General features: G+C 44.3%; 1 protein-coding gene and 1 long non-coding RNA gene across 3 annotated transcripts in view; one reads left to right on the top strand and one right to left on the bottom strand.

Moving 5' to 3' along the window:
* The window catches only part of LOC147577023 (uncharacterized), a 13307-nt gene extending 7756 nt beyond the window's left edge, over positions 1 to 5551 (bottom strand). The window contains exons 1-3 of one of the 2 annotated variants that reach the window (XR_015255891.1): positions 5439 to 5542; positions 2195 to 2319; positions 354 to 502 (exon numbers count right to left, since the gene is read on the bottom strand). This is a non-coding gene — a long non-coding RNA (uncharacterized LOC147577023). Of the gene's footprint in view, positions 1 to 353; positions 503 to 2194; positions 2320 to 5438 lie in introns of both variants that reach the window. The other variant, XR_015255890.1, reaches the window with a different exon arrangement.
* Positions 5461 to 22452, top strand: ZKSCAN7 (zinc finger with KRAB and SCAN domains 7). Its single transcript, XM_086720263.1, has 7 exons — positions 5461 to 5573; positions 6118 to 6199; positions 7359 to 7899; positions 11999 to 12167; positions 13632 to 13723; positions 14013 to 14139; positions 16209 to 22452. The coding sequence occupies exons 3-7, from the start codon at positions 7477 to 7479 to the stop codon at positions 17648 to 17650; spliced, it is 2253 nt and encodes a 750-aa protein (XP_086576389.1). The 5' UTR covers positions 5461 to 5573; positions 6118 to 6199; positions 7359 to 7476; the 3' UTR covers positions 17651 to 22452.

Here is a 22452-nt window from a genome sequence, read left to right as displayed (position 1 = left end):
GCTTATAACAGGAAATAACCTGAATGGAAATAATGATTACCCCCCTCCTTAAAATGTGTCTCTCTCAACATTTGATCATGTTGTCTCCTCTCCCTCAACATCTGTCCAAATCCAACTTCAAGGCTCAACTCAATGCTGTTTCCTTTGAGGCTGTCTGCGATCCCTTTCAAGATCAAACCTTCCCTTGGCTCTCTGCATTTCTCCTATGTTGGGTTTCACATATTGCCTTTTGCTAGTCATCTCTATCTGCCTTGATATTTTCAAGGTCCAGTCTTACTCCCCTATCTCCCTCCTAGAATCTGACGTTTCTTACATAGATGTTTGTATAGGACATGCCAAAGCTCACAACTTACCTCACTTAATCCTCCTAACTTGGAGATGTCAGCAGGCATCGATTTTTTTTTCCATTTCACACATAGAGACTTAAGACTAAATGGATACATAAGTTGTCACAAATCCCAGATGGTAAGTGGCAGAGCTTAGGTCCGTCATACTCACAGGGCTGGAAAGAAATTCCAGTCTATGTTTGAGACACTTCTGGAAGAACTTGGATTTCAAATCTGAGGTCCAACAAACTCAGAAACTGAAATATTATGACCAACAGTGTCAAGTTTATTACTTCCAAGACCAAATGGTGCTTCAGGAGAATCAAGGTCATGGACATTGGCTCAGAAAAAGAGACATCTTTGGAATGAGAGGCAGGAAATTTTGGCTCATATCACTTGTGGTCCCATTTCCCCACCTGTAAAATAAGAAGGTGGTGGCCACACCCAAAAAACAAATAATCCAGTGAAGAAATGGGCAGAAAACATAGACACTTTTCCAAAGAAGACATCCAGATAGCCAACAGACACATGAAAAGATGCTGAACGTCACTGATCATCAGGGAAATACAAATAAAACCACACTGCTATACCACCTCACGCCAGTCAGAGTGGCTAAAATGAACAAATCAGGAGACAATAGATAATAGAGAGGATGTGGAGAAACAGGAACCCTCTTGCACCGTTGGTGGGAATGCAAACTGGTGCAGCCACTCTGGAAAACAGTGTGGAGGTTCTTCATAAAATTAAAAATAGAACTATCTTATGACCCAGCAATAGCACTGCTAGGAATGTATCCAGGGGACACAGGAGTGCTGATGCATAGGGGCACATGTACCCCAATGTTCATAGCAGCACTTTTCAATAACAGCAAAATTATGGAAAGGGCCCAAATGTCCATCAACTGATGACTGGATAAAGAAGATGTGGTTTATATATACAATGGAATACTACTTGGCAATGAGAAAGAATGAAATCTGGCCATCTGCAGCAATGTGGATGGAACTGGAGGGTATTATGCTGAGTGAAATGAGTTGGTCAGAGAAAGACAGACATCATATGTTTTCACTCATATATGGATCTTAACAGAAGATCATGGGGGAGAGGAAGGGGAAAAAAAGTTACAGAGAGGGAGGGAGGCAAACTGTAAGAGACTCTTAAATACTGAGAACAAACTGAGGGTGGATGGGGGATGGGGGAGAGGGGAAAGTGGGTGATGGGCATTGAGGAGGGCACTTGTTGGGATGAGCACTGGGTGTTGTATGGAAACCAATTTGACAATAAATTATATTTAAAAAACCCCACTTTTTTAACAGGAAAAAAAAAAAAGGTGGTGGCCAGACTACCGACTCTAAGGATCCTTCGTGCAATCCATTGGTCCTTGCCAACAACCTTGGTGGCTGGGAGCTGTGGGTAGGATGAGACCTGAAAATGCTCTTTGCACTTTGCAGATTTGCAGCAGGAAGGGCCAGAGGGTGAGCTGGAGGTAGGCTGAGAAGGCTGAGGTCAGAATGACAGGCCTGGAGCAGGGATTTAGCCAGAACAGAGTACAGGGGGTATAGCCCCTGCTCTCCTAAGACTACTGGGTTGGATTCCCAGAAAGGAAGCACAGTGAGTTGGGATGGTACCAGGCATGGAGGCAGAGGTCAGCATTCCCATTAAATGCCTTTGCTAATGTGATGGGATCCCTGGATCGTCCCCACCGCTTTCTGGGTGGGTATCCCCATCTATGTCAGTTGTGAGGGTCAATATCAGCAGCAAAAATGGGCGGACACAATCCAAGACTGCAGCTCCCACTGCAGGGCTCTGAAATGGCACACCCAGCCCAGCCCAGCCCAGCCCAGCCCAACCACCACACTACCAGCAGTCACCTGGTTAGAGTCCTGAACCAAGGAAGCACCGGGTAGTGATCCCTTCATGTTCTTCGGGCCCCTGAAGCAACTTCCAGTTCCATGTAGGCAGCTCAGAGACCTGCCCATCTCCTTGGTCTTCCTGCCTGGGATTTGCTTCCAGTAAGTAGGACTGTGGGCCTCCCTGAGGCCTCTACTCGAGGAAAACAGTTCATGTAGCGCCCCTGTGTCTACCTCAAAGCTATGTTTTGTTACTGTCACTGCCCCCCCCCCGCCCCCCACCATGCTCCTAACAGGACCTGGAACTCCATTAGCAGGAAGGAATAGAGTAATAATGAACAGGAATGAATGAGGGTCAGAGAAAGATAGCATCTTGCAATAGAAAGAGGAGGGGATGGCTATAGACCTGAATTCAAAGTCTTCCTTGCCCTTTTTAGCCGGTAAAATATTTCCCAGATAGCAGGATGTTTGCCAAGCCTCACCTGCAAACTAACGATTCTATCTTACAAAGGCACTGGAATTGCAAAGCAGATATAAGGGATGTTCCTGTCTCTTTCCCTCTAAGCCTCTCAGTATAGCTGGCAATCACAACCCAGTCCTATGATTTTCCTTCTCTGATTAAAAAGTCTTCCACAGAAGCCAGATCAAGGACATATTTCTTAGCGGTTAGACCAGGCTCTGTGCTGGACACCAGGGAAACAAAGGTGGCCTGACCTTTTCTTCCAACCAAGAAGACAAATACTAAAACCAGCCAAGCCTGGAGTTTGTGCCTGGGGACTCAACTATGAACATGGTATCAGCTCACATAGGGCTTACTGTACAGTGCAGGAGGCTGACAAGTAAACAGTGTTAACACAGTATTACAAATATATGGCAGGCCATCACAGGAACACAAAGGAAGGGGCACCTAATCCAGGTGGAGAGATGGGATATAGGGGAGTCTTCCTGGAGAAAGGGATTTCTCGGGTAAGTCTTGAAGAACAAGTAGAAGTTTTCAAGGTAATAGGAGAGTCTCTCTGCTCTTGGGCCCCATCCACTCCCATTCAAGCACAGTAGCTGCATGTTCCTGCCCATATTTCTAGGGACACACCTTATTTTTAAGATGTATAAGAGTTCTTGGCTATTGAAAAGGAGACTGTCCACATAGATAATGTGACAAGGTCTGAGCAGTTTAGGGACAGAGAATCTCCAGACCTGACTGTGCTCCTCTTTTTGTGGTCTCCTTAAATCAAAAGGTTGTTATTGTCATCACTGTTGTTGTTGTTACATACAAATGGGTCAAAGACTCAGCAGGCCTTGGCAGTAATCTGGATACAGTGGATGAAGTGGGAGGAAACATACTAGAAAACACCTGTTATACCTACAATCTGCCAGGCACCATTCTAAGTGCTTTTTATATATTATCTCATCCAGTCCTCTTATTAACTCTATGATTTAGCTACTGTTATCTTTGTTTTACCGATGAGGAAGATGCAGCACTGTAGCACAGAAAGGCTAAGTAACTTGGCTATGGTCACCCAACCCATGGTATGGCATCCAGGGTTCTGGTTTGGGGTTCTGGGTGAATGACAGTGTCTTTCACGGTGATGGGAACATGCGTGGAGCTTCAGAGATGATGAGTTCTGCTTTAAGCATCTAGAATTTGGGTTACATTTTCTGTTAGCTCTCATAACAAAGATAGTGTGATGGTTTCTCAAAGAGGTCAGGGTAGTGTTCCCTCAGATCTCCCGAGTTTTTTGGCCCAAATGCCAGTGTCCAAGATGCTATATGGGAGGCAGCATGGAGATGTCTTCCTCACTGGGATTCAATCCAGTCATGGTATATCAGTTCCACACTGCTGGCTACAGAGGGACCTATGAAGTTTAGACACACTGCCCTGATAAAGCTGACTAGGAAAGCCAACCACCTGGGCATGAAACAGCTCTGAGGAATAAAAGAACTCAATCTTGTTTTCCAGATTCTTGAGTCTCCTACACACTCCTAAGCAGCCAGAACTGCAGGACAACACATGGTCAGGGAAACCTGAAAACTGAAGCTGACGCATTTGGTCTGGAATTAAGAAATTTCTTGTTTAAGAACCCTGAGTCTCTGAGGACTTAATGGACCAATGGGCCACATCCAATGGCAATGCCAGGCAGAAGCTAGGATGAGATGGCCAAGTCCTCCCTGTGAGGTTTCCAAATGTAGAGGATGATCTTGCTATCAGAAGGCCACTCTAGGCCAAGTGGGCAAAGACTACTTCAAAAGACTTCCTTTAGACTTTGCAAAAACTCTGCAGTAGGTCTTCTGAGGTCTTTTTCTGTCCTGGCTTGTTCATGGAACTGAGGGACTCACATCAAGTCCAGACATGGGCCCAGAAACTCGAGATATTGGTGACGCTTGGATAGCCCAGGAGACTGTTACTTTGCACCCTGTAAATGACCCACCTGTTGGGCTGCAATAAGCTACATAAGATATAGCTAACTATATGGGAAAGGGCCTGATCTTACCTTCTGCCCCTCACCCATGGCCATTACACCTAGAGATTGTGGCTTCAGGGCCTACTCAATCATGTTAGCAGCAGGACCTGTTCACAACCTGCTTCTATATGCAAACCATTCTTCCATGTGAAGACCACCTGGGTAACTCCTGCCTCCCAGATACTAGACTAGAGAAATGCATCTATATTATGTTGTCTCCATACCTTTCCATCTTTTACCTGCTCCTCCACACTCCCTAAGGACCTTTCCATGGACATAGATTGCCAGGACTGTTTCAGGAAAGATTAACCACATCCATAGACCAAAATATCATTCACTGGGCCTGTTTCTTCATTAGTAAGATGGAGATGCCCTGTTGCTCACTTCAGTGAAACTCAGATTGGGTGAAAATGCCCTGGGTATCACATATAATGTAATAATAACTGAACGCTCAGGATACGCCAGGCCGTTTGCTATGTAGTATCTGTATGTTACTCCCGTCAGCACTCCTAGCCCAGTGAGGCACACTTTACGCTCTACATTTTTCGGATGACAAAAAGTCTCAGAAGTTGGGTCTATTTCCCAAGGTCAGCAGAAGGGGTAGGGGCAGACCCGGGATGAATACTCTGAGAGGAGCAAGTGCGCAGCCTGAGCCCTCATTTGAGTCTCTGCCCCCTCTCCCTTCTAAGGTGGCCCGGCCTGGCCCGGGAGCAGCTTGTACTGGCGACCACGGTCCCGCCACGCCTCCCCCCCCCCCCCCCACCCTTCCCAGCCCCCCTTCTCCGAGGGCAGGGAAGCGGGCCCACCTTCGCCACAGAGATTTCCGGGATCCTGGAGGGGCCGGAAGTGGGCCTTGTTCTCGCTTCCGGCTCTGCCATTGTTTTCGCTTCTGCGGGCCACGGTTGTGTCCCGCACCCAGGGGTCACCGCCACACTACCCCGGTGAGCGGACCAGGGACGGGGAGGGAGGTGCTGCCCGGGCCGGGGTCGCTGGGTTGGAGCCGCGGCCGCCCGCAGCACTGATCGGCGACGCCGGCCCGGCCCACGCTTCGCCCCCGCGGCCGGCGGCGGGTCCCTGTGACGGGAAGCCGCCGGTTATAGAGCCTCCTCTTTGTCCAGTGCCCTTGATCAGCCGTGCCTGGCCAGGAGCCGGGCACCTGCCGGTACAGCGGTTGAAAAGGGCAGACGTGGCCAGGTGAGCGGCGCCGCAGAAGCCCTGGTTTAACGCGAAATGTAGGTGGATGTTTTCCCAACCTTGCATTGAAAGACAATAGGAAGCGTCAGAAGTGAGAGACAGTCTCGAAATTTCAAACGTCAAGTGACACTTGGAGACTCAAAAGTGCAGATGAGATTAGCTGCTGAGCATTCGGAACTGTTAGAGAAGTAGGAAAATGATCAGAACTTTCTACAGGTGTGGGATTTCAGAGCGGAATTAACGGATTATTTTAAAGTGTTTTGTTTGTTTATGTTTGTTTTTTCCTTACAGGAACTGAAGCCTAGAGAGAAGTAGCTTACGGAGGTTCCTGAATTGCATGGTGACTAGCCTAGACACTCTGGTTACAATGAAGGTGCTGATTCTCAGAGTTTTACATATATAAACTGGATACAACTTTTTCCCCCCACTTCAGTATCAGCTGAATGAGTCACATTCATTTGTCTAGCAAATGTTTACCACTGTATGCCCTGTACACACACCTATATACAGAGAAGACTGGGAAACAGCCTTGCCGTTTGAGTCCTTCCACAAAGTGGGGGAGACAGCAATGTAAACCACAAACACAGTGTGAGAAGTGCTCTCGCAGAGGTTTGAATGAAAAAGGTGCTGTGGGCCCACTGAGGCAATAACCACACTTAAGCCTCAAGAGATCAGGAAGGTTTTCTAGGGGAGGTGGTTGAGTAGAAAAAGGTCTGGCATTTTCTGACTCCGTTCGGTTCCTTTCCTTTGGTGGCTATCTAGCAGGAGGGTGTGAGTGACGAGTTGTGCATAAACTAGTTAAAACAGCAGTGTTTCAGTGAGAAGTAGAGAGAGGGAGACTACCAGCTCTCTTCCTACATGGGACAATCAGGAAAGCACTCAGGAGAAAATGGTATTTGTTTTGGGGCTTGACAGATGAGCAGGAGTTTATCAAAAGTTGAAGAAGAAAAATCCAATCAGGGTAAGAGTATATGTGATTCTAGCTGTGTCTCTGGAGCGTTAGTCTCAATCTATGTTGTGCATTTCTGTCACAATAAAGAGGAGATTTGAGCATTCACTTCCAACATAGGTTTATTTACTTCCAACATAGGTTTACTTACAAATTAAATATATGTACTGTTTTGCGAATTCAGTACACATAAGACATATGCTAAATAGGAATTAAATAGCAACTTACTATGTTCTTGTATACTCTTTGCATCGCCTTGCATATTCCTCATTTGGAGATCATTACAGCCTTTCTAGTCTGGGCATTGGAGAGAGTGTTAGAGGGTGTGGCTAGAAAAGAGGCCCAAGGCCAGGTGGTAAAGGGCTGTGAATGCTACTCATAGACATTTAGGTTTTATCCTGTAGATGATGGGAGCCACTGAAAAGTTTAAGAAGGCAAGTCACTTGGAGAGATGCTTAGAGAGACTGCCCTGATTGTGCCCTTTTTCTCCCCCCGGAGCTTTGGGTTTTAACTGTGGATGGTCTGTCATCAGCCTGGGACTGAACACTTTGGGACTCTGATTTCTCTCTTGGTGTTTCTGTAGGTGACACCCCATCACCCTATTCCCCCAACTCTGAAAAACAGCTCCTGAAACCTGAATTATAGAGCATCATTTTAATTGGACAAACTGCAGCTGAAACAAGCTTCTCTTTGAGGTCACCATGGCCACCCAAGGCAGGGGAACTTTAGGCCTCATCCCTAGGGGTGCGGTTCTGCAGAAGCAGGAGTGGCGCCAGACCATGAAGCAGGAGCCAGGGAGCCAGACCTGGGGTCAGGCCTGCAATCTCCAAAAGAACCACCCTCCCGTCTGTGAAATTTTCCGGCTCCACTTCAGACAGTTATGTTACCATGAGATGTCTGGGCCTCAGGAGGCACTGAGCCGGCTCCGGGAGCTCTGCCACTGGTGGCTCATGCCAGAGGTACACACTAAGGAGCAGATTCTGGAGCTGCTGGTGCTGGAGCAGTTCCTGACCATTCTGCCTGGGGAGCTCCGGACCTGGGTGCAGCTGCATCAACCTGAGAATGGTGAGGAGGCTGTGGCTGTGGTGGAGGATTTCCAGAGACACCTCAGTGGACCAGGAGAGGTGAGCAGATGAGTCTAGAATGGCCTCTGGAACCATTCTTTAGTGCTTGGGCTAACCTGGGAATAGTAATTCTCCATTCCCTAAGATCTAGGCTGGTTTGCCCAGAGGATTCCTAAGCTCGTTCCATGGATACAGAGGAAATAGTTTTTGTGCTTCAAGCCAAAAAACAAAAATGCACATCCCAGCCAAGTTCTGTGCATCAGTTTGTGAAATACTGTGTCGTGAGCCTAGCTTCAGCCTAGAGATCCACACAGTACTCCTGGCAGGTAGAAGATCAACACGCTGGTTAGAGTGGGGGAGTATGGTAGGGAGAGGTAGTTTTTGGGGTGTGTTGATCACATGGGCCTTCATTTGATAAGTTCTCACTGCTCACTTCCTCATACTTTTCAGAGTCTGTTATCTCTCTTGCTGTCTTTTAGGTTTCTTATCAGAGGTGATATTTCAGGGCATCATAATCGTTTATTTCTTTTCTAGCTTTCCAAACCCAACTGAGGTCTCTCTCTCCTTTTTTTTTTTCTTTTAATTCTAATTTTGGTTTATCCTATTTCCTAGGGTTCTTTCAAATTTAAAGCCAAGGGAATTCAAATCAGAGGAAAAGTTGGAGAGTCAGCAGTGTGTCAACAGTGGAAAATCTGGCTTCTAGGACAACAGAGGGAACTAACTCTGTGACCATGTGTATCAGTCAGGGTTTAGCCAAAGAAGCAAAACCAGTAGGAAATGATATATATTATATACTTACATTTGTGTATATAGTTACATTGTTGCCACAAAATGGCTTATGTGGTTATGGGGACTGGCAGGCAAGTCTGAAATCAATAGAGCAGACCATCAGGAAGGGCCAGCTGGAATTCAGGCACAAGCTGAAGCTGCTGTTTACATGCAGAATTACTTTTTCATGGAACTTCTAGCTGTGATTTTAAGGTTTTGCAACTGATTGAATCAGACCCATCCAGATGATCTAGGATAATCTCCTTTACTTAGAGTAAACTGAGTATGGATTTTGATCACATGTACAAAATACCTTCACAACAACACCCAGATTAGTGCTAAATTGACACATTAAAAGTGCTAAATTGACACATGGTAAGTTAGCTCTTATAAGTCTAAAATTGCTCTTATAACTAACTGAGTAGGGTAGATTAGGTTCTCCTCTACTTTTACTCCTTTGTACTTTACCAGGGAAAACCAGTATATGAAAATTCCCAAGTACCCAGCATATCATTGTATTCATTGCTTTAAAAAAAAAATAATTACAATATTTAGGCCTAGGGAATCAATTCCAGTTGATTGGAGTCTGAGGACTAGACTTTTTCCCAAGAGTACTGGCCATGCCCATTTGGCATTAAATCCATTGTCAACCATTATTTCTTTGGATACGGAAGTAAACGCAGGGATAAATCAGCCATCACCAGGATCTAGAGAGCAACTAGGTTCAACCATGGGCAGAGACTAGTGGCTGAAATGTTCTGAGTGCCATTTAGTGAGGAGGGTGGAAGGAAATTTTCCTTCTTTCCCACCTTCATATGCTTAAGCTGAGGAGAATGTTCCTTTCATCAAAACTTAATCTTTTATCCAGGGAGCCTCAGAAAAAGGTGACTAAGTCAGAAACTCAAGAGAGCAACTTAGAGTTGACAGGGCAGCTGAACACTCTTGGCTCCTGCCTAGGAGTAGGCTCTTTGGACTCTTATTTCTTACAGCCATTATTGTTGGCTTGTTCTCTGACAGGGAGGACATGAAAACGGAACTGTCTTGGGGTGCCTGAGTGGCTCAGTCGGTTAAGCATCCGACTTTGGCCAGGTCATGATCTCACAGTCCGTGAGTTCGAGTCCTGCATCAGGCTCTGTGCTGACAGCTCAGAGCCTGGACCCTGCTTCAGATTCTGTGTCTCCCTCTCTGCCCCTCTCCCTCTCCCACTCATGCTCTGTCTGTCTCTCCTTCAAAAATAAATATTTAAAAAATTTTTTTAAAAAAAGAACACGGGTCTGTCTTTCCTAGCATAGGCTCAGAAAATGTATTTATGGCTAAATGAGTAAACAAGCTTTTTCATGGCAGTTTGCCAGGAGGAGATTAAAGAATATCAGGGCAGATCAGAGTCATTCTGCTCAGCAGGAGTGGGCTTGTGCAAATGTGCACTTTGAGGCTGAAGAGGGTTGTAGGGTAGTCCTTGCTGGGCTGTAGAATCATGCAATTTACAAAATGCTTCTATATCCTGTATCTTATTTCAGCTCCTAGCAGGCTTAAAAAATATGCAGAGAGTAATCATCTCCATTTGACAAGTGATGGAAGGACAGAAAAGTAATTGATTCATCTAAGATGGCAGAGTTAGTGAATGTTCTCTTTGTCCATGAGATTTAGGCGAAGTGTGGTTATTGCTAATTACCACCGAGTGTGGGAATCAGAATTTTCCAGCTCCCTAGGTTCTAAGCCACTAGTTTTTCCCTAGTATCTTGCTGTTGAATGCCATCTTAGAATGAAAATTGGAATGGGGTTTTCTTGCCTACAAAGAAAAGAAACTTAGGAGTTTCTGAGTCCTATATAATAAATAGGAACTGGACCAGTATTTAATTGTTGGTGAATTTCAAGATTGTGTTATCACAATGCAGTTAGGTTCTATCTTCTGCCAGTACTCAGCAATTGTATGTAAGAGCTGGAACTCCCATTTATAAGACTGCCCAGTGGAGAACCTGGGCACCACAGACTCCAGGGAGCCTCTTGGTTCTGTCACTATGCTGGAGAGATATACAATAAAGGAATGAGTCCCTTCATATTTCAGCAGATGTAAGCCAGTGGGGCAAATCCAGCAGGGTTTGTGAAGAAGTTATTTGCACCTATGCACCCAAGCTGTACTATGTACGTGTTAGTGCAAGCAGGTGAACCTATAAACGTTATTCATTTAGATAGTGTCTTAGGTTTTCTGCCCCAAATGCTTGTGAAAAAGTAACCGTGAGACTGTGCGGAGATGGTGTGATGACAATAAGCAAGATTTAGAAATACCTATGATCTGAGGTATTTTCAAGGTCTCTAAAGATTGGTGCTATCTGATCTTATTTGACTTTTTATATAAATTATTTTGGAGGCGTAGTACATATTGACAACTGGGTTTGCAGGTAACTTTAAAAACTAGTATTAAGTATCGAAAGGAAAAAAAAAGTATTAAGAGAAGGTCAGCAAATATTAACACCAATTGTTCTACGGGCAAGTGATCAACACAAAGTTCTTACCCTCAGACAGCTTATATTTCATTGGGGGATAAATAGGCAATAAAGGCATAAATAGGATAATTTAAGGATTAAGACATATAGAAAATGTAACCAGGTTATTTGAGAGATAGTGACTACCCTTGCTTTGTCAGTATGGTCAGAGATGGCCTCTCTAAAGAGGAAACACTTTCACTGAGAGAAATTAGAAACACTGTCGTGGTTTGTCAGCACTATTTTGGGCCATTGCTTCTGCTGTCAGCTTCAGTAGCATTATATATGCACATATATGTACATACATCTATCATTTTTTATTCTCTAGGTACTTTTTTAAAGTTTATTTGTTTATGTTGAGAGAGAGAAAGGGAGCAGGGGAGGGGCAGAAAGAGAGAGAGAGAGGGTCCCAAGCAGGCTCTAAGCTGTCAGTGCAGAGCCTGACGTGGGGCTCAAACTCAGAAATTGTGAGATCGTGACCTCAGCTGAAACCAAGAGTTGGACACTTAACTGACTGAGCCACCCAGCGCCCCAATTTCCTAGGTACTTCTGATTGGCCTTTTCTGTAGGCTAAGGTCACAGGGAGTGTACAGAATTACTCTCCTGGCTCCTTTTTCTAGATTGTTCTTCGTAAGCAAATTTGTGTGTGAAGAATTGACAAAATGGAAATGATTTTATAATCTGGTCTTCAAGCTCCTACCAACAGGTTCAACAGAGGGATAGCAAGCAGAATTGCATGCTATAGATTGCGCTTTGACAATTTTTCCCCCAGAAGGCTGTACTGTTGGGGCTGGAACGACATTGGCTGTTCTTTTCCTGGCTTTCTTTTGGGGATGTTTCTTAGAGGTTTTGGGTTCCATACCTTGAAGGCCACTCTTATGAATCCAATTATAATACTTTGTTCCTAGGTTTCAACTCCTGCACAGGAACAGGAAATACATTTGGAGGAGACCACAGCCCTGGGCACATCAGAAGAATTTCTTCCTACCTCGCCCCTCAGTGAGGGTTCAGCCCCTGAAGCCCACCTGGAGCCTCCTCAGGACCCAGGGACATACCTCCTCCACAATGGGCACTCTGGTACTCAACTCCCAGCTCTGGCCTCAAGTGCTGCCTGCCTTTTCTCCTCAAGTCTCCTTTCCTTTATCTCCCTATCTCCCACCCTGTTGGAATCCCTCAATGTCCTGCCCTCTGTCTTTCTTTCCTAGTAACTTTGTCTGTTCCAATTGCTTACTCTCCAATCATTCATGTATTTAGCAAGTTTCAGTCAAGCACATGTCATAGGTTAGGCACTGTTGGGGACCAGAGAGATATAGTACACAGTCACTGCTTTCACAGAGCTTGTTATCCAGTTGGCAGAGAGTGAGTCATAACTGCAAGAAGAGGCATTTTGTAAGATACGTTGAGTGACATCTATCCCCAGGCATTTGATGCCATGAGAGTGAACATAATGGACATCATAAACATTGAGAAAAATCACTGTGGGCTGGAGCAGATAGGGGATGCTTATTGGAGAAGGAAGCAGTGGGATTGAACAATGAAAAATGGGGTAGCATTTGAAGGGGAGAGAAAAGTGAGAGGCACCAGAGCAGAGGATATAAACAAAAACTGTAAATGAGGGTTCCTTGGACCCCAGTGAAGCGTAATGAGGAAGGACTATTTTTCAGCGCCCAGGGTCTGCTTATACAGGGCCTTAGGGTTGACGCTAGGAAAATTTTGGTGGGCAAGAGTTGATGTGTTAGAAACAGTATTTCAAGAGGACTATTCTGACATGTAACCATTGTGGATTGAATGGTAAGACCAATGGCTTAGAGCATCTGTAAGAGGCTAGTGTGCCAGAATGGATGTGAGGCAATTGTTGTCTGAGCAATGTTGAGTGGAATAGAAATTGACTGATGTGACACACATAGGAAGGAAGAATCCAAGAGACAGTGGAAAGGAAGAATTAGGGGGTTTGGCCAGTGTATGGATTCATTGACAGAAAGAAGGAAGTCAGGAAAGGAAGATGGTCAGAACATCCATTTTTTATTTTGAATTTGAGGTGATGAGGGACACCCAAAGGAAACGTCCTGTAGGTAACTGGAAGCTTCTGATAGGAGTCTAGGAAAGAGCTAGGAACTGCGAAAGCAGCGTTAGAGCATTGATAGTCGGTGAGATCTCCGACAGAGCAAAAAGAGATGCTCTGAGGTCTGAGAGCCTCCAGTGTCCATAATGAGAAGGCAAGAGAAGGAAGTGAAACCAGAACGAGGGGCCAGAGATGTGAGAGGAAAAGCAGGCTGGGCTGATGCTAGGGAAGCCATGGGGAGAGAAAGCGGGCAGAAGTATAGCTTCCTTCAGTGAGGTTGAAGCGAGTGAGGGCTGGGAGGAATGGCCAGCTCTCAGTTTGACAAAGGACCCTCTGCACCCTCAGAAAAACGCCTGCCTGGAAGAGGGATGAGAGGCAGTGTGTGGAGCCGCCTGGGTTCTCTTGAATCCACTCACTGGGACACAGACCTTACTGGAGCCAAGGCAGGGCTGTCCTCATAGCTTTCTTTCCTCCGTCAGGTCAGTGTGCTTCCCAGGTGCCTGCCGTTTCCCAAGCTGGGAAGTCAGGAGACCAGGCAGCAGCAACTGTGCTTCGGATGGTCAGGCCCCAGGTGAGCTTGAGTCTGTCTTCCCTGAGTTCCCAAGTGTGTGGTGCAGGAACAGCTAGCACTCATCTCCGGGCCCTGGCCCATTCTGAAAGTGCCCCTGTGGTTTCCCAGCCTGATCGCACCCTCTGGAACTGGGTCCTGCCTGCTGAGTTCATGAACTCTGTTTCATCCCAGCTTCTCTCCCTCCAGCACCCCTTTGCCCACCAGGGCCCCACCCTGGGCTCTGGGTACCCTGATGTCTCTGCCCTTCAGGCCGGGAATATCCCTGAGCAATAGAAGCTTGTCATTCCAGGGTTCTGCAGCGTACGAGTTCCTGTCTGTGGACTATACCGAGAGGAAGTGGAAAGGTCCGGCACTCAGTCAGAGAGCCGTGTACCGGAGCCTCATGCCGGAAAATTATCGCAGAGTGGCCTCATTGGGTAATGATTCTGTTCCCCAGTAACATAGTCTGCATTCTATACGTTTTCTTTGCTATGTGCTTCTTTTTCAAGTTTTTATTGCAAAAAGCTGCAAACGTAAGACAAAGTACAGAGAACAGTGTAATGAACTGTCACGCACCCATCACTCAGCTTTCTAATTATAAGCAGTGTCTTTATTTCATTTTTAATTGAGCTAGGTGGTTTGGTTAGAATTTGTAGTTGTAAGGAGTAGGGAACCACTCGTGTTATTGTAAGTCCTGAGTTGTGTTACTTCAGTAAGGCTGAAGGAATGGAAACCCTGATCAAACCTGCCAGCTAGACCATCCTTTGGGAAATGGGGCCCATGGAAACTGGGCCCTGACCCAGAGCAGCACAGGGTCCTCCGCAACAACAGCAAATCATTTTTATGCCAGGGAATGTGGTAGTTGCTCCCTGCTTACCTGTTTTCTCCTTCCACGGCTACCTATTTTCTTCACTCCGAACCTTTTGTCCTCTCATGGCATCTTCTTGATTCGACTTTCTGTTCCCTCATACTTTTTGCATGCCGTGGCTCCTAATGGCTTGGCTTCTCTCCTTGCCTCATTTCAGCTTAGAGCTCCTACTTGTTTTTATTTTCTTTATTTTGCCCCATTTCCAGTTGCAGATTTACTTAGAGAGGGACTCCAAGGGTGGTTCAGCCATTAAGTATCATCTCTATTTGGGCAGACTTTGCTCCTGGCCACAGCAGAGGCTGATGTGTAAGGTACAGAGAAGCTACCCTTGGGCCTGGTGCCCTGGTCAGTCGTGGTCTGAGATGTAATGAGACCAGTTGTCATGAGGCACAAAGCATGGCTGCCTCAGCTTCCGCTTCAGGAACGACGGAGGCGGGACAGCTTCCTGGAGGGGGATGTTTTGGGGGCAGGTTCTCTGGATGGCAAGTCTAGGACAGTAGCCAAATCTGAAGAGGGTGGGTGGGCTTAGGAGCCAAGGAGCCCGATATCTGTAACTTTCCATGTGCTAAAATGCCATGATGGGTTGTGGCCCTGCTTAAGATGTGATTAAAAGGAACCAACATTTTTGTGTTTAGCCGTGACTGATTGCCTGCTTCTTCCCATCTTTTCTAGATTCCAAAGGAAAGATTGAACTGTTCAGTTTCCTATGAATCCAGATGACCAAGATACCAAAGACATATTTTGAGTCATATTTCAAATTATCGATCCCTTTCTTAATTTTCGTAGGAATGCAGTACTGCCTTCTACCAGTTCAGTGCCCCAGGGACTAGAGGACCCCCACTTTTAGAGCTCTGCTGTCCCCTGCATGCTTTTCTGAACCCATGGCTTCTCTGAATCTTGTCATTGTCCTCACACGTGAGAATCACTTTTTTGGGTCCGTTTTTTTCCTAATTGTGCTTGCCTACACTGTTTCTCATATTTGACTTGAGGTATTTGCCACTCCTCTCTCCCCTCAATATCTTTGCTGAGAAGCGTGGAAGCAGACAATGGCATGGTTAGAAAGGATGTTAGAGTTCATCATTTTACTAAGTGACTTCTGTAAGATCACCCATCTGTACAGTCTGTTCTCTTGCCCTCCAGTTGCTCTTTTTTTTTTTTCCTTTTAAGTTTATTTATTTATTTTGAGAGGGAGAGAGAACGCAAGTTGGGGAGGGGCAGAGAGAGAGGGAGAGAGCATCCCAAGCAGTCTCTGCTCGGCGTGGAGCCCAACACATGGCTCGATCCCACGACTGCAAGATCATGACCTGAACCGATACCAAGAGTCAGATGCCTAACCGACTGAGCCACTCAGGTGCCCCTAATTGCTCTTTTGAATTGGGTAATTAATTGGAGCAATTAAGAGCTATCAGGACAGAGCTCTGTCCACTCTCTTCCCCCCTCATCGTCCTTCCCCTCTTCATCTTTCTGTCCATGAAGAAAAACTTGAGCTAGTTCCCACTTTTGTCCTGTTCTTACTGTGTCGCCTCTTAATGTGTCCCCTAATGTGAAGGTTTTTTCAGATACGTAGACTCCTGATGATTCTGTTTCCTTAATAGGATGCAAAATGAATAAAAGTTGTTTTCTTCTCTCTTTTGGCAGCAAATGAGACTAGGATGGAGTGTCCAGATTTGCCTGCAAAGCAGGAAGTTTCTAAAGGACTGGGGTCATCTGATGGGACATCAGGAGGCCTCTGTGGGGTGGTTTCTGGGGAACCAGAGGCACGAACTGCCTGTGAAGGTGCTTTAGAGAAGCTGGAAGAGCAACCCTCAGATGAGGAAGGGAGCAGACTGGAAAGTGATTTCTTCAAACTAACACACAAGGATAAAGGTAAATCCACAAAAGATGGATGTGATGAATATAAGGATCCAAATCTGTCCTCTAGTGCTACAGAACATCAGAGAGTTCTCAAGGGACAGAAATTTTACCAGTGTGATGAATGTGGTAAAGCTTTCAATCGGAATTCACACTTCATTGGGCACCAGAGAATCCATACTGGAGAGAAACCCTATGAGTGTAATGAGTGTGGGAAGACTTTCAGGCAGACCTCTCAGCTCATAGTTCACCTCAGAACCCATACAGGGGAAAAACCCTATGAGTGCAGTGAGTGTGGAAAGACTTACCGACACAGCTCCCATCTTATTCAACACCAGAGACTCCATAATGGCGAGAAACCATATAAATGCAATGAATGTGCTAAAGCCTTCACTCAGAGTTCCCAACTAATTGACCACCAGAGAACCCATACTGGAGAGAAACCTTATGAATGCAGTGAGTGTGGTGAGGCCTTTATTCGGAGTAAAAGTCTCGTTCGACATCAGGTACTTCACACTGGTAAGAAACCTTACAAGTGTAGTGAATGTGGGAAAGCTTTCTGTTCTAATAGAAATCTTACTGATCATCAGAGAATCCATACTGGCGAAAAGCCTTATGAGTGTAATGAATGTGGCAAGGCCTTCAGTCGGAGTAAATGTCTTATTCGACATCAGAGTCTCCACACTGGGGAAAAACCGTACAAATGCAGTGAGTGTGGGAAAGCCTTTAATCAGAACTCTCAACTTGTTGATCATGAGCGAATTCATACTGGAGAAAAACCTTTTGAATGTAATGAATGTGGTAAGGCATTCAGTCTCAGTAAATGTCTTATTCGACATCAGAGACTTCACACAGGTGAAAAGCCCTATAAATGCAACGAGTGTGGAAAATCCTTCAATCAAAACTCACACCTCATTATACACCAAAGAATTCACACTGGTGAGAAGCCTTATGAATGTAATGAGTGTGGGAAGGTCTTTAGTTATAGCTCCAGTCTCATGGTACATCAAAGAACCCATACTGGGGAGAAACCCTATAAATGTAGTGATTGTGGGAAAGCCTTTAGTGACAGCTCACAGCTCATTGTACATCAGAGAGTTCACACTGGAGAGAAGCCCTACGAGTGTATTGAGTGTGGGAAAGCCTTTAGTCAGCGTTCCACTTTCAATCACCACCAGCGAACTCACATCGGAGACAAACATTCAGGTCTGGCTCGCTCAGTTTCTTAAGGCCTGATTTTCCAAGGAACTTTGAAGTAAGCCTTTTTTTATAAGGAGGATGCTCATCCTGATCTCTTAAAACTGCTCCTCAAAATGTGCCATTCTCTGCATACTTTCTGGTGGGTCATGAAGGTAGGAAAGTGGGAGTCACAGTGTAATCCGTTCTCAGTCTTGGTAAAGTAAGGACTACACATTTCATGTACTTACAAGTTCATTTATTCGTTTGTCCATTCTTTCGTTGGATTTGTTGAGAAATCCAGTTTCTTAGTTATGTATTCCATAATCAGATTGTGTGCTTCTCAAGGACAGAGATTCTATGTTTCTTAGTGTGCTACATCTCCTCCATTTTGCCATCTGCATAAGTCACTTTCCAAGTCAGATTCATCTTTTCCTTTACTCTTGGCAAAGGTTCTCCCTATATAGATTTTAATTTTTTTAATGTTTGTTTATTTTTGAAGGAGAGAGACAGGACATGAGCAGGAAAGGGAGAGGGGCAGAGAGAAAGGGAGACACAGAATCTGAAGCAGGCTCCAGGCTCCGAGCTGTCAGCACAGAGCCTGACGCAGGGCTCAAATTCACGAGCTGTGAGATCATGACCTGAACCGAAGTCGGGTGTTTAAGCAACTGAGCCACCCACGTGCCCCATCCCTATAGATTTTAAACTTCCACAATAATCCAGACCTTCATCAGCTGTGTTCCCTATCTATAAAACCTTTTCTTCCTGTTTGCTAATGTATGTCCCTTAGATCCTTTCAGATGCCTCTAATCACTAAAAGGCTTTCTTGAAATCCTCCGTCATTCTTCTTAAACATCTATTTTTTTGACCTTACTGCTTCCAATTAGCTGGTGCTACAGCTGGTGCAACTGTTGTTAAACTACCTTGTCAATTATTCTCAGTGTGTATGTGTATACTTTCATATCAACTTATTGTAGGCCCTTTGAGGCTAGATATGATATGTATTTCTTTTAGCATATAGATAATTTTCATATAGTAGTTGTTTAATAAATAATTTTTAAAAACTCTTTTCTCTAGGTGGACCATCCTTAAATTGGGCCTGATATCCCTGTTCTCACCCCAACTAGAGTAGAAGCTTCTAAAGATGGAAGCAGCATCTCATTGTAGAATATCACATTTGGGGGCCTTATTGAGAACTTCCCCATGTATTCTGGACATCTCGCCACCATTACTTCCTTGTTGGTTTCTGGTACTTTATTGTGTTTAGGAAGTTTCCTTCTATTCCTGTTTTTAGAAGAAGCAAGATAGTACAGTAGTTAAGAACACTGATTTTGTGCCTAGTATCCTAACTCAAATCCTGGCTTACCACTCATCTAGGGTATGTGGCCCTGGCCAAGTCACTTAGCTTCCTTGTGTGTCAGTCCTTCCATCTGTAAACTAAAGCTATGGTTGTGAGGATAAAATTAGTTCATTAGTAAGTATAAGGCATTTAGAACAGTTCTTGGCACATAGTACCCACTATAGCAATGATTACACTTAGAGTTGCTAAATTCTATCAAGTTTTTTAAAAATGTGTTGGTGTATGTCATCTATTCTTTTTGTAATTCATATTTTTTTGACAACCTTCCAAATAATTGAAGTTTCCTGGAAGTCCTGGAATAAAATCCATTTGTTTGTGATTTTTTTTTTTTTTTTTTTATGTAGAAAACTAGATTTAATTTACTAAGGTTTGGCTGGCTTTCCAAAATGTATATGGAAAGTTTATTTCTCTTTTGTTTTCTAAAATAGTTTGCATAATGTGGGAATTATTCATTGAAGGCTAAAAATAGTGGCCAGATCCTTTTTTGAGGAGGAGGTAATTGGGAGGGACATATCTTTAGCAACATTTTGATTCTTCAGTGGTTGTACTCTTTAGATTTCTCCCTCTGTAAATTTTGGTAATGTATATCCAGAAATCATTTTTACTGGACTGTTAAGTAGTGGCATAAAGGACCCCCACTTTATTTTTAAAAATTAGTGTGAATTTATACCCAGGAGATAGTTTAAGTGGTCAGATATGACAGTAAAGGTGCTAGGAGCTGGACACTTAATTGTCTTACCTCATATGCACATTATCCTCTTACCTCTTATGCACAGAAAGAAAATATTCCACACCTATACTCTACATCCCCAACCCTAATTGTTCCGCTTTTAAATCTAGTAGGAAAGGTCAAGAGACTATGGGTACTAAAAAGTTACTGAGTTAGACAATACTCAGTACCCATTTCTGTACTAAATGGGAAACATTTCTGTCAAGGCATTGACCTCCTGCTATGAAGGATACTTTTATGAAAACTTTCACTTCATGAAAACCTCTAGTTGTTAGGGACAAATTGTGAGTATTCACAAGGTAGCTTTTGCTTAATGGAAAATATCATCCTCTGACTCTAACGTTAGGACATTTTCTAGCCTGATGGGGCCTCATGGAAGCACTTGTTCCAGCTGTATAAAGAGAAGGTGTCATGTCAGCTGGCTCCAGGTAACTAATGGTACAACTATTTGATCTAGAATAGGACAATGTAGATATTTCTTACTGAACCACAATAGTCTTCCCACTAATGTATGCACAGGGCTATGTAAGATGAGGTACAGATCCCCTGTTAAGGCATGTGAATGCTTTACATGAAACCACAGTAGGAAAGAACTGTATGATGACCCACCCCTTTTCTGACCTGTGGGTCTTCCTCAAGTGTTACTTGGTTAGGAATTGTTGGCTCATTAAAAACAATGATAATCTTATAATCTAACAGGCTTTTCCCCCAGATCCCTTCCAGTTGCATTGTCTTCTATATGGATGATACATTTACAGATACTCAGTTTCCCAACTGAATGCCAACTTGGTGCCATATGGATTGTGGATGGAGATGAACAGAGTCAATAGTTATCCAATATTTGGCTATGGTGAGATTATTAGACAAAGTAATCACAGGACAATATATATTCCCCTTAGACTGAAGAGGGAGTGGTAACCATAGCTGCATGCTCAGGGCCATGGGGCACAAATGTACATGGTCAGCCTTTAGATTGTATACATTAATTATATACTTTGAGTCTCATTTTGGAAAAAAATAGAAAAATGTTATATCCCCTTACTGAGACTCTATGTTGCTGTCTATGTCTGTGACTGTCTATGTTGCTTCCCAAGGGTGGAGGGGCCAAAACAAATGCAATTACATCATAACTGTAGCGGCCCTGGCAAGTCATAGAGCATGTCCTGATGTCAAGAATACACCACCAGTGAAACTCTCCAGTCAGCATTCAGACTGCTTTGGCAGTGAGCAAAAATTGGTGACACTCAAGCTTTTCCTTGGGAACCACCACACTGGTGCCGTTAGGATTTGGGATGTATGCGGTCTGTTACAGGGGCCATTTATGGAAAAGGTGGTCATGGCAGCTGCCATGGTGCTAAATATTAAACCACTAACAACTGTATTCTCTGAGCTGTATGTTTATTATGGACATCTATCCTAGTGAGGAGCACTGGAGCAATGATAGTTGTGGTTTTTCTTTAAGAGACCTTAGAGAGCCATGTGGGAAAAACTAGACAATTCACCTCGTCTCAGGGGTTCCCTAAGTTTTCTTCTGAGAGTGAACATGTGGGATACTTGAACAGTAGGATCAGGAACAGCTGGGCAATTCCCAACCGTCTGCAGGAATAAGAGAAGTTGCACATCTGGTCAGGGGCCTCTGATTTGTCCAGAGCAATATGCTAGAGTCAAAGTTAATGAACCGCTTGTATTGGGGCAGAGGTAAAGGTGTGCCCCTACCTGCCCTGTCCCAAACAAGAATCTTTATGCATTCATCTATCAATAGCACGTTTATTTATTCATCTATCAATGGACACAGATTGCTTCCATATCTTGGCTATTGTATATAATGCTACAATAAACATAGGGGTGCATATATCACTCGAAGTGAAGTATCTTGATCCTTTCTAACAGCCTGAGAGACCTATATTCAAATAGGCTGAATTTCCAAAGGGAAGCATTGCATTATCACTATTTTGACCAATAAAATAAGACCTGAATAATTGGATATTGACTTCATTTACCCAAATATGAGTTGGAATTTCTTTAGCTGGCAAATGTCATGATAAAGATGGAAATGTTGAATATTTAGGCAATTGTAACCCTCAAAATACCCTGATTCTGAACAATGATGTCATTTTGGACTGAGTGAATAGATTTTTGTCGGAAAAAAAGAATACGCTTCTAGATAAAGGCAACAAATTGAATGAGGGGCACTGAAATTTGTATTTCTTTTAAGTTTATTTATCTTAGCACACACTAGCAGGTGAGGATCAGAGAGAGAGAGAATCACAACCAGGCTCCACACTGACAGTACAGAGCCCAAGGTGGGACTTGATCCCATGAACTGTGAGATCATGACCTGAGCTGAAATCAAGAGTCAGATGCTTGGGGTGCCTGGGTGGCTCAGTTGGTTAAGCATCCAACTTTGGCTCAGATCATGATCTCATGGTTCATGAGTTCAAGCCCTGCATCAGGCTGCCTGCTGTCAGCACAGAGCCCACTTCAGATCCCCTGTCCCCCTATGTCTGCTCCTCCCCACTTCTCAAAAATAAACATAAAAAAAAAAAAAAAAAAAAAAGATGCTTAACTGATGGAGCCACCCAGGCACCCCTGGAACTTGTATTTTTAACATGGGTCCAACTGATTCTTATGCTTTCTAAAATTTGAGAACAACTGGGCTAGAATATTAAGGAGTAATCATTACCTCCTGGGACCAAATGTAGAGTTACCATGTTGAATCAGAATTAATGACCCCTCCCTCAAATAAAAGAATACATGAAAAGTTA

This window comes from Puma concolor, chromosome C2, assembly GCF_028749965.1.
Source record: "Puma concolor isolate L17-30 chromosome C2, mPumCon1.1.hap2, whole genome shotgun sequence".
NCBI classification, from domain to species: Eukaryota; Metazoa; Chordata; class Mammalia; order Carnivora; family Felidae; genus Puma; species Puma concolor.
The sequence above is the reverse complement of the archived record's forward strand: the minus strand, read 5'-3'. Positions and strand labels throughout refer to the sequence as shown.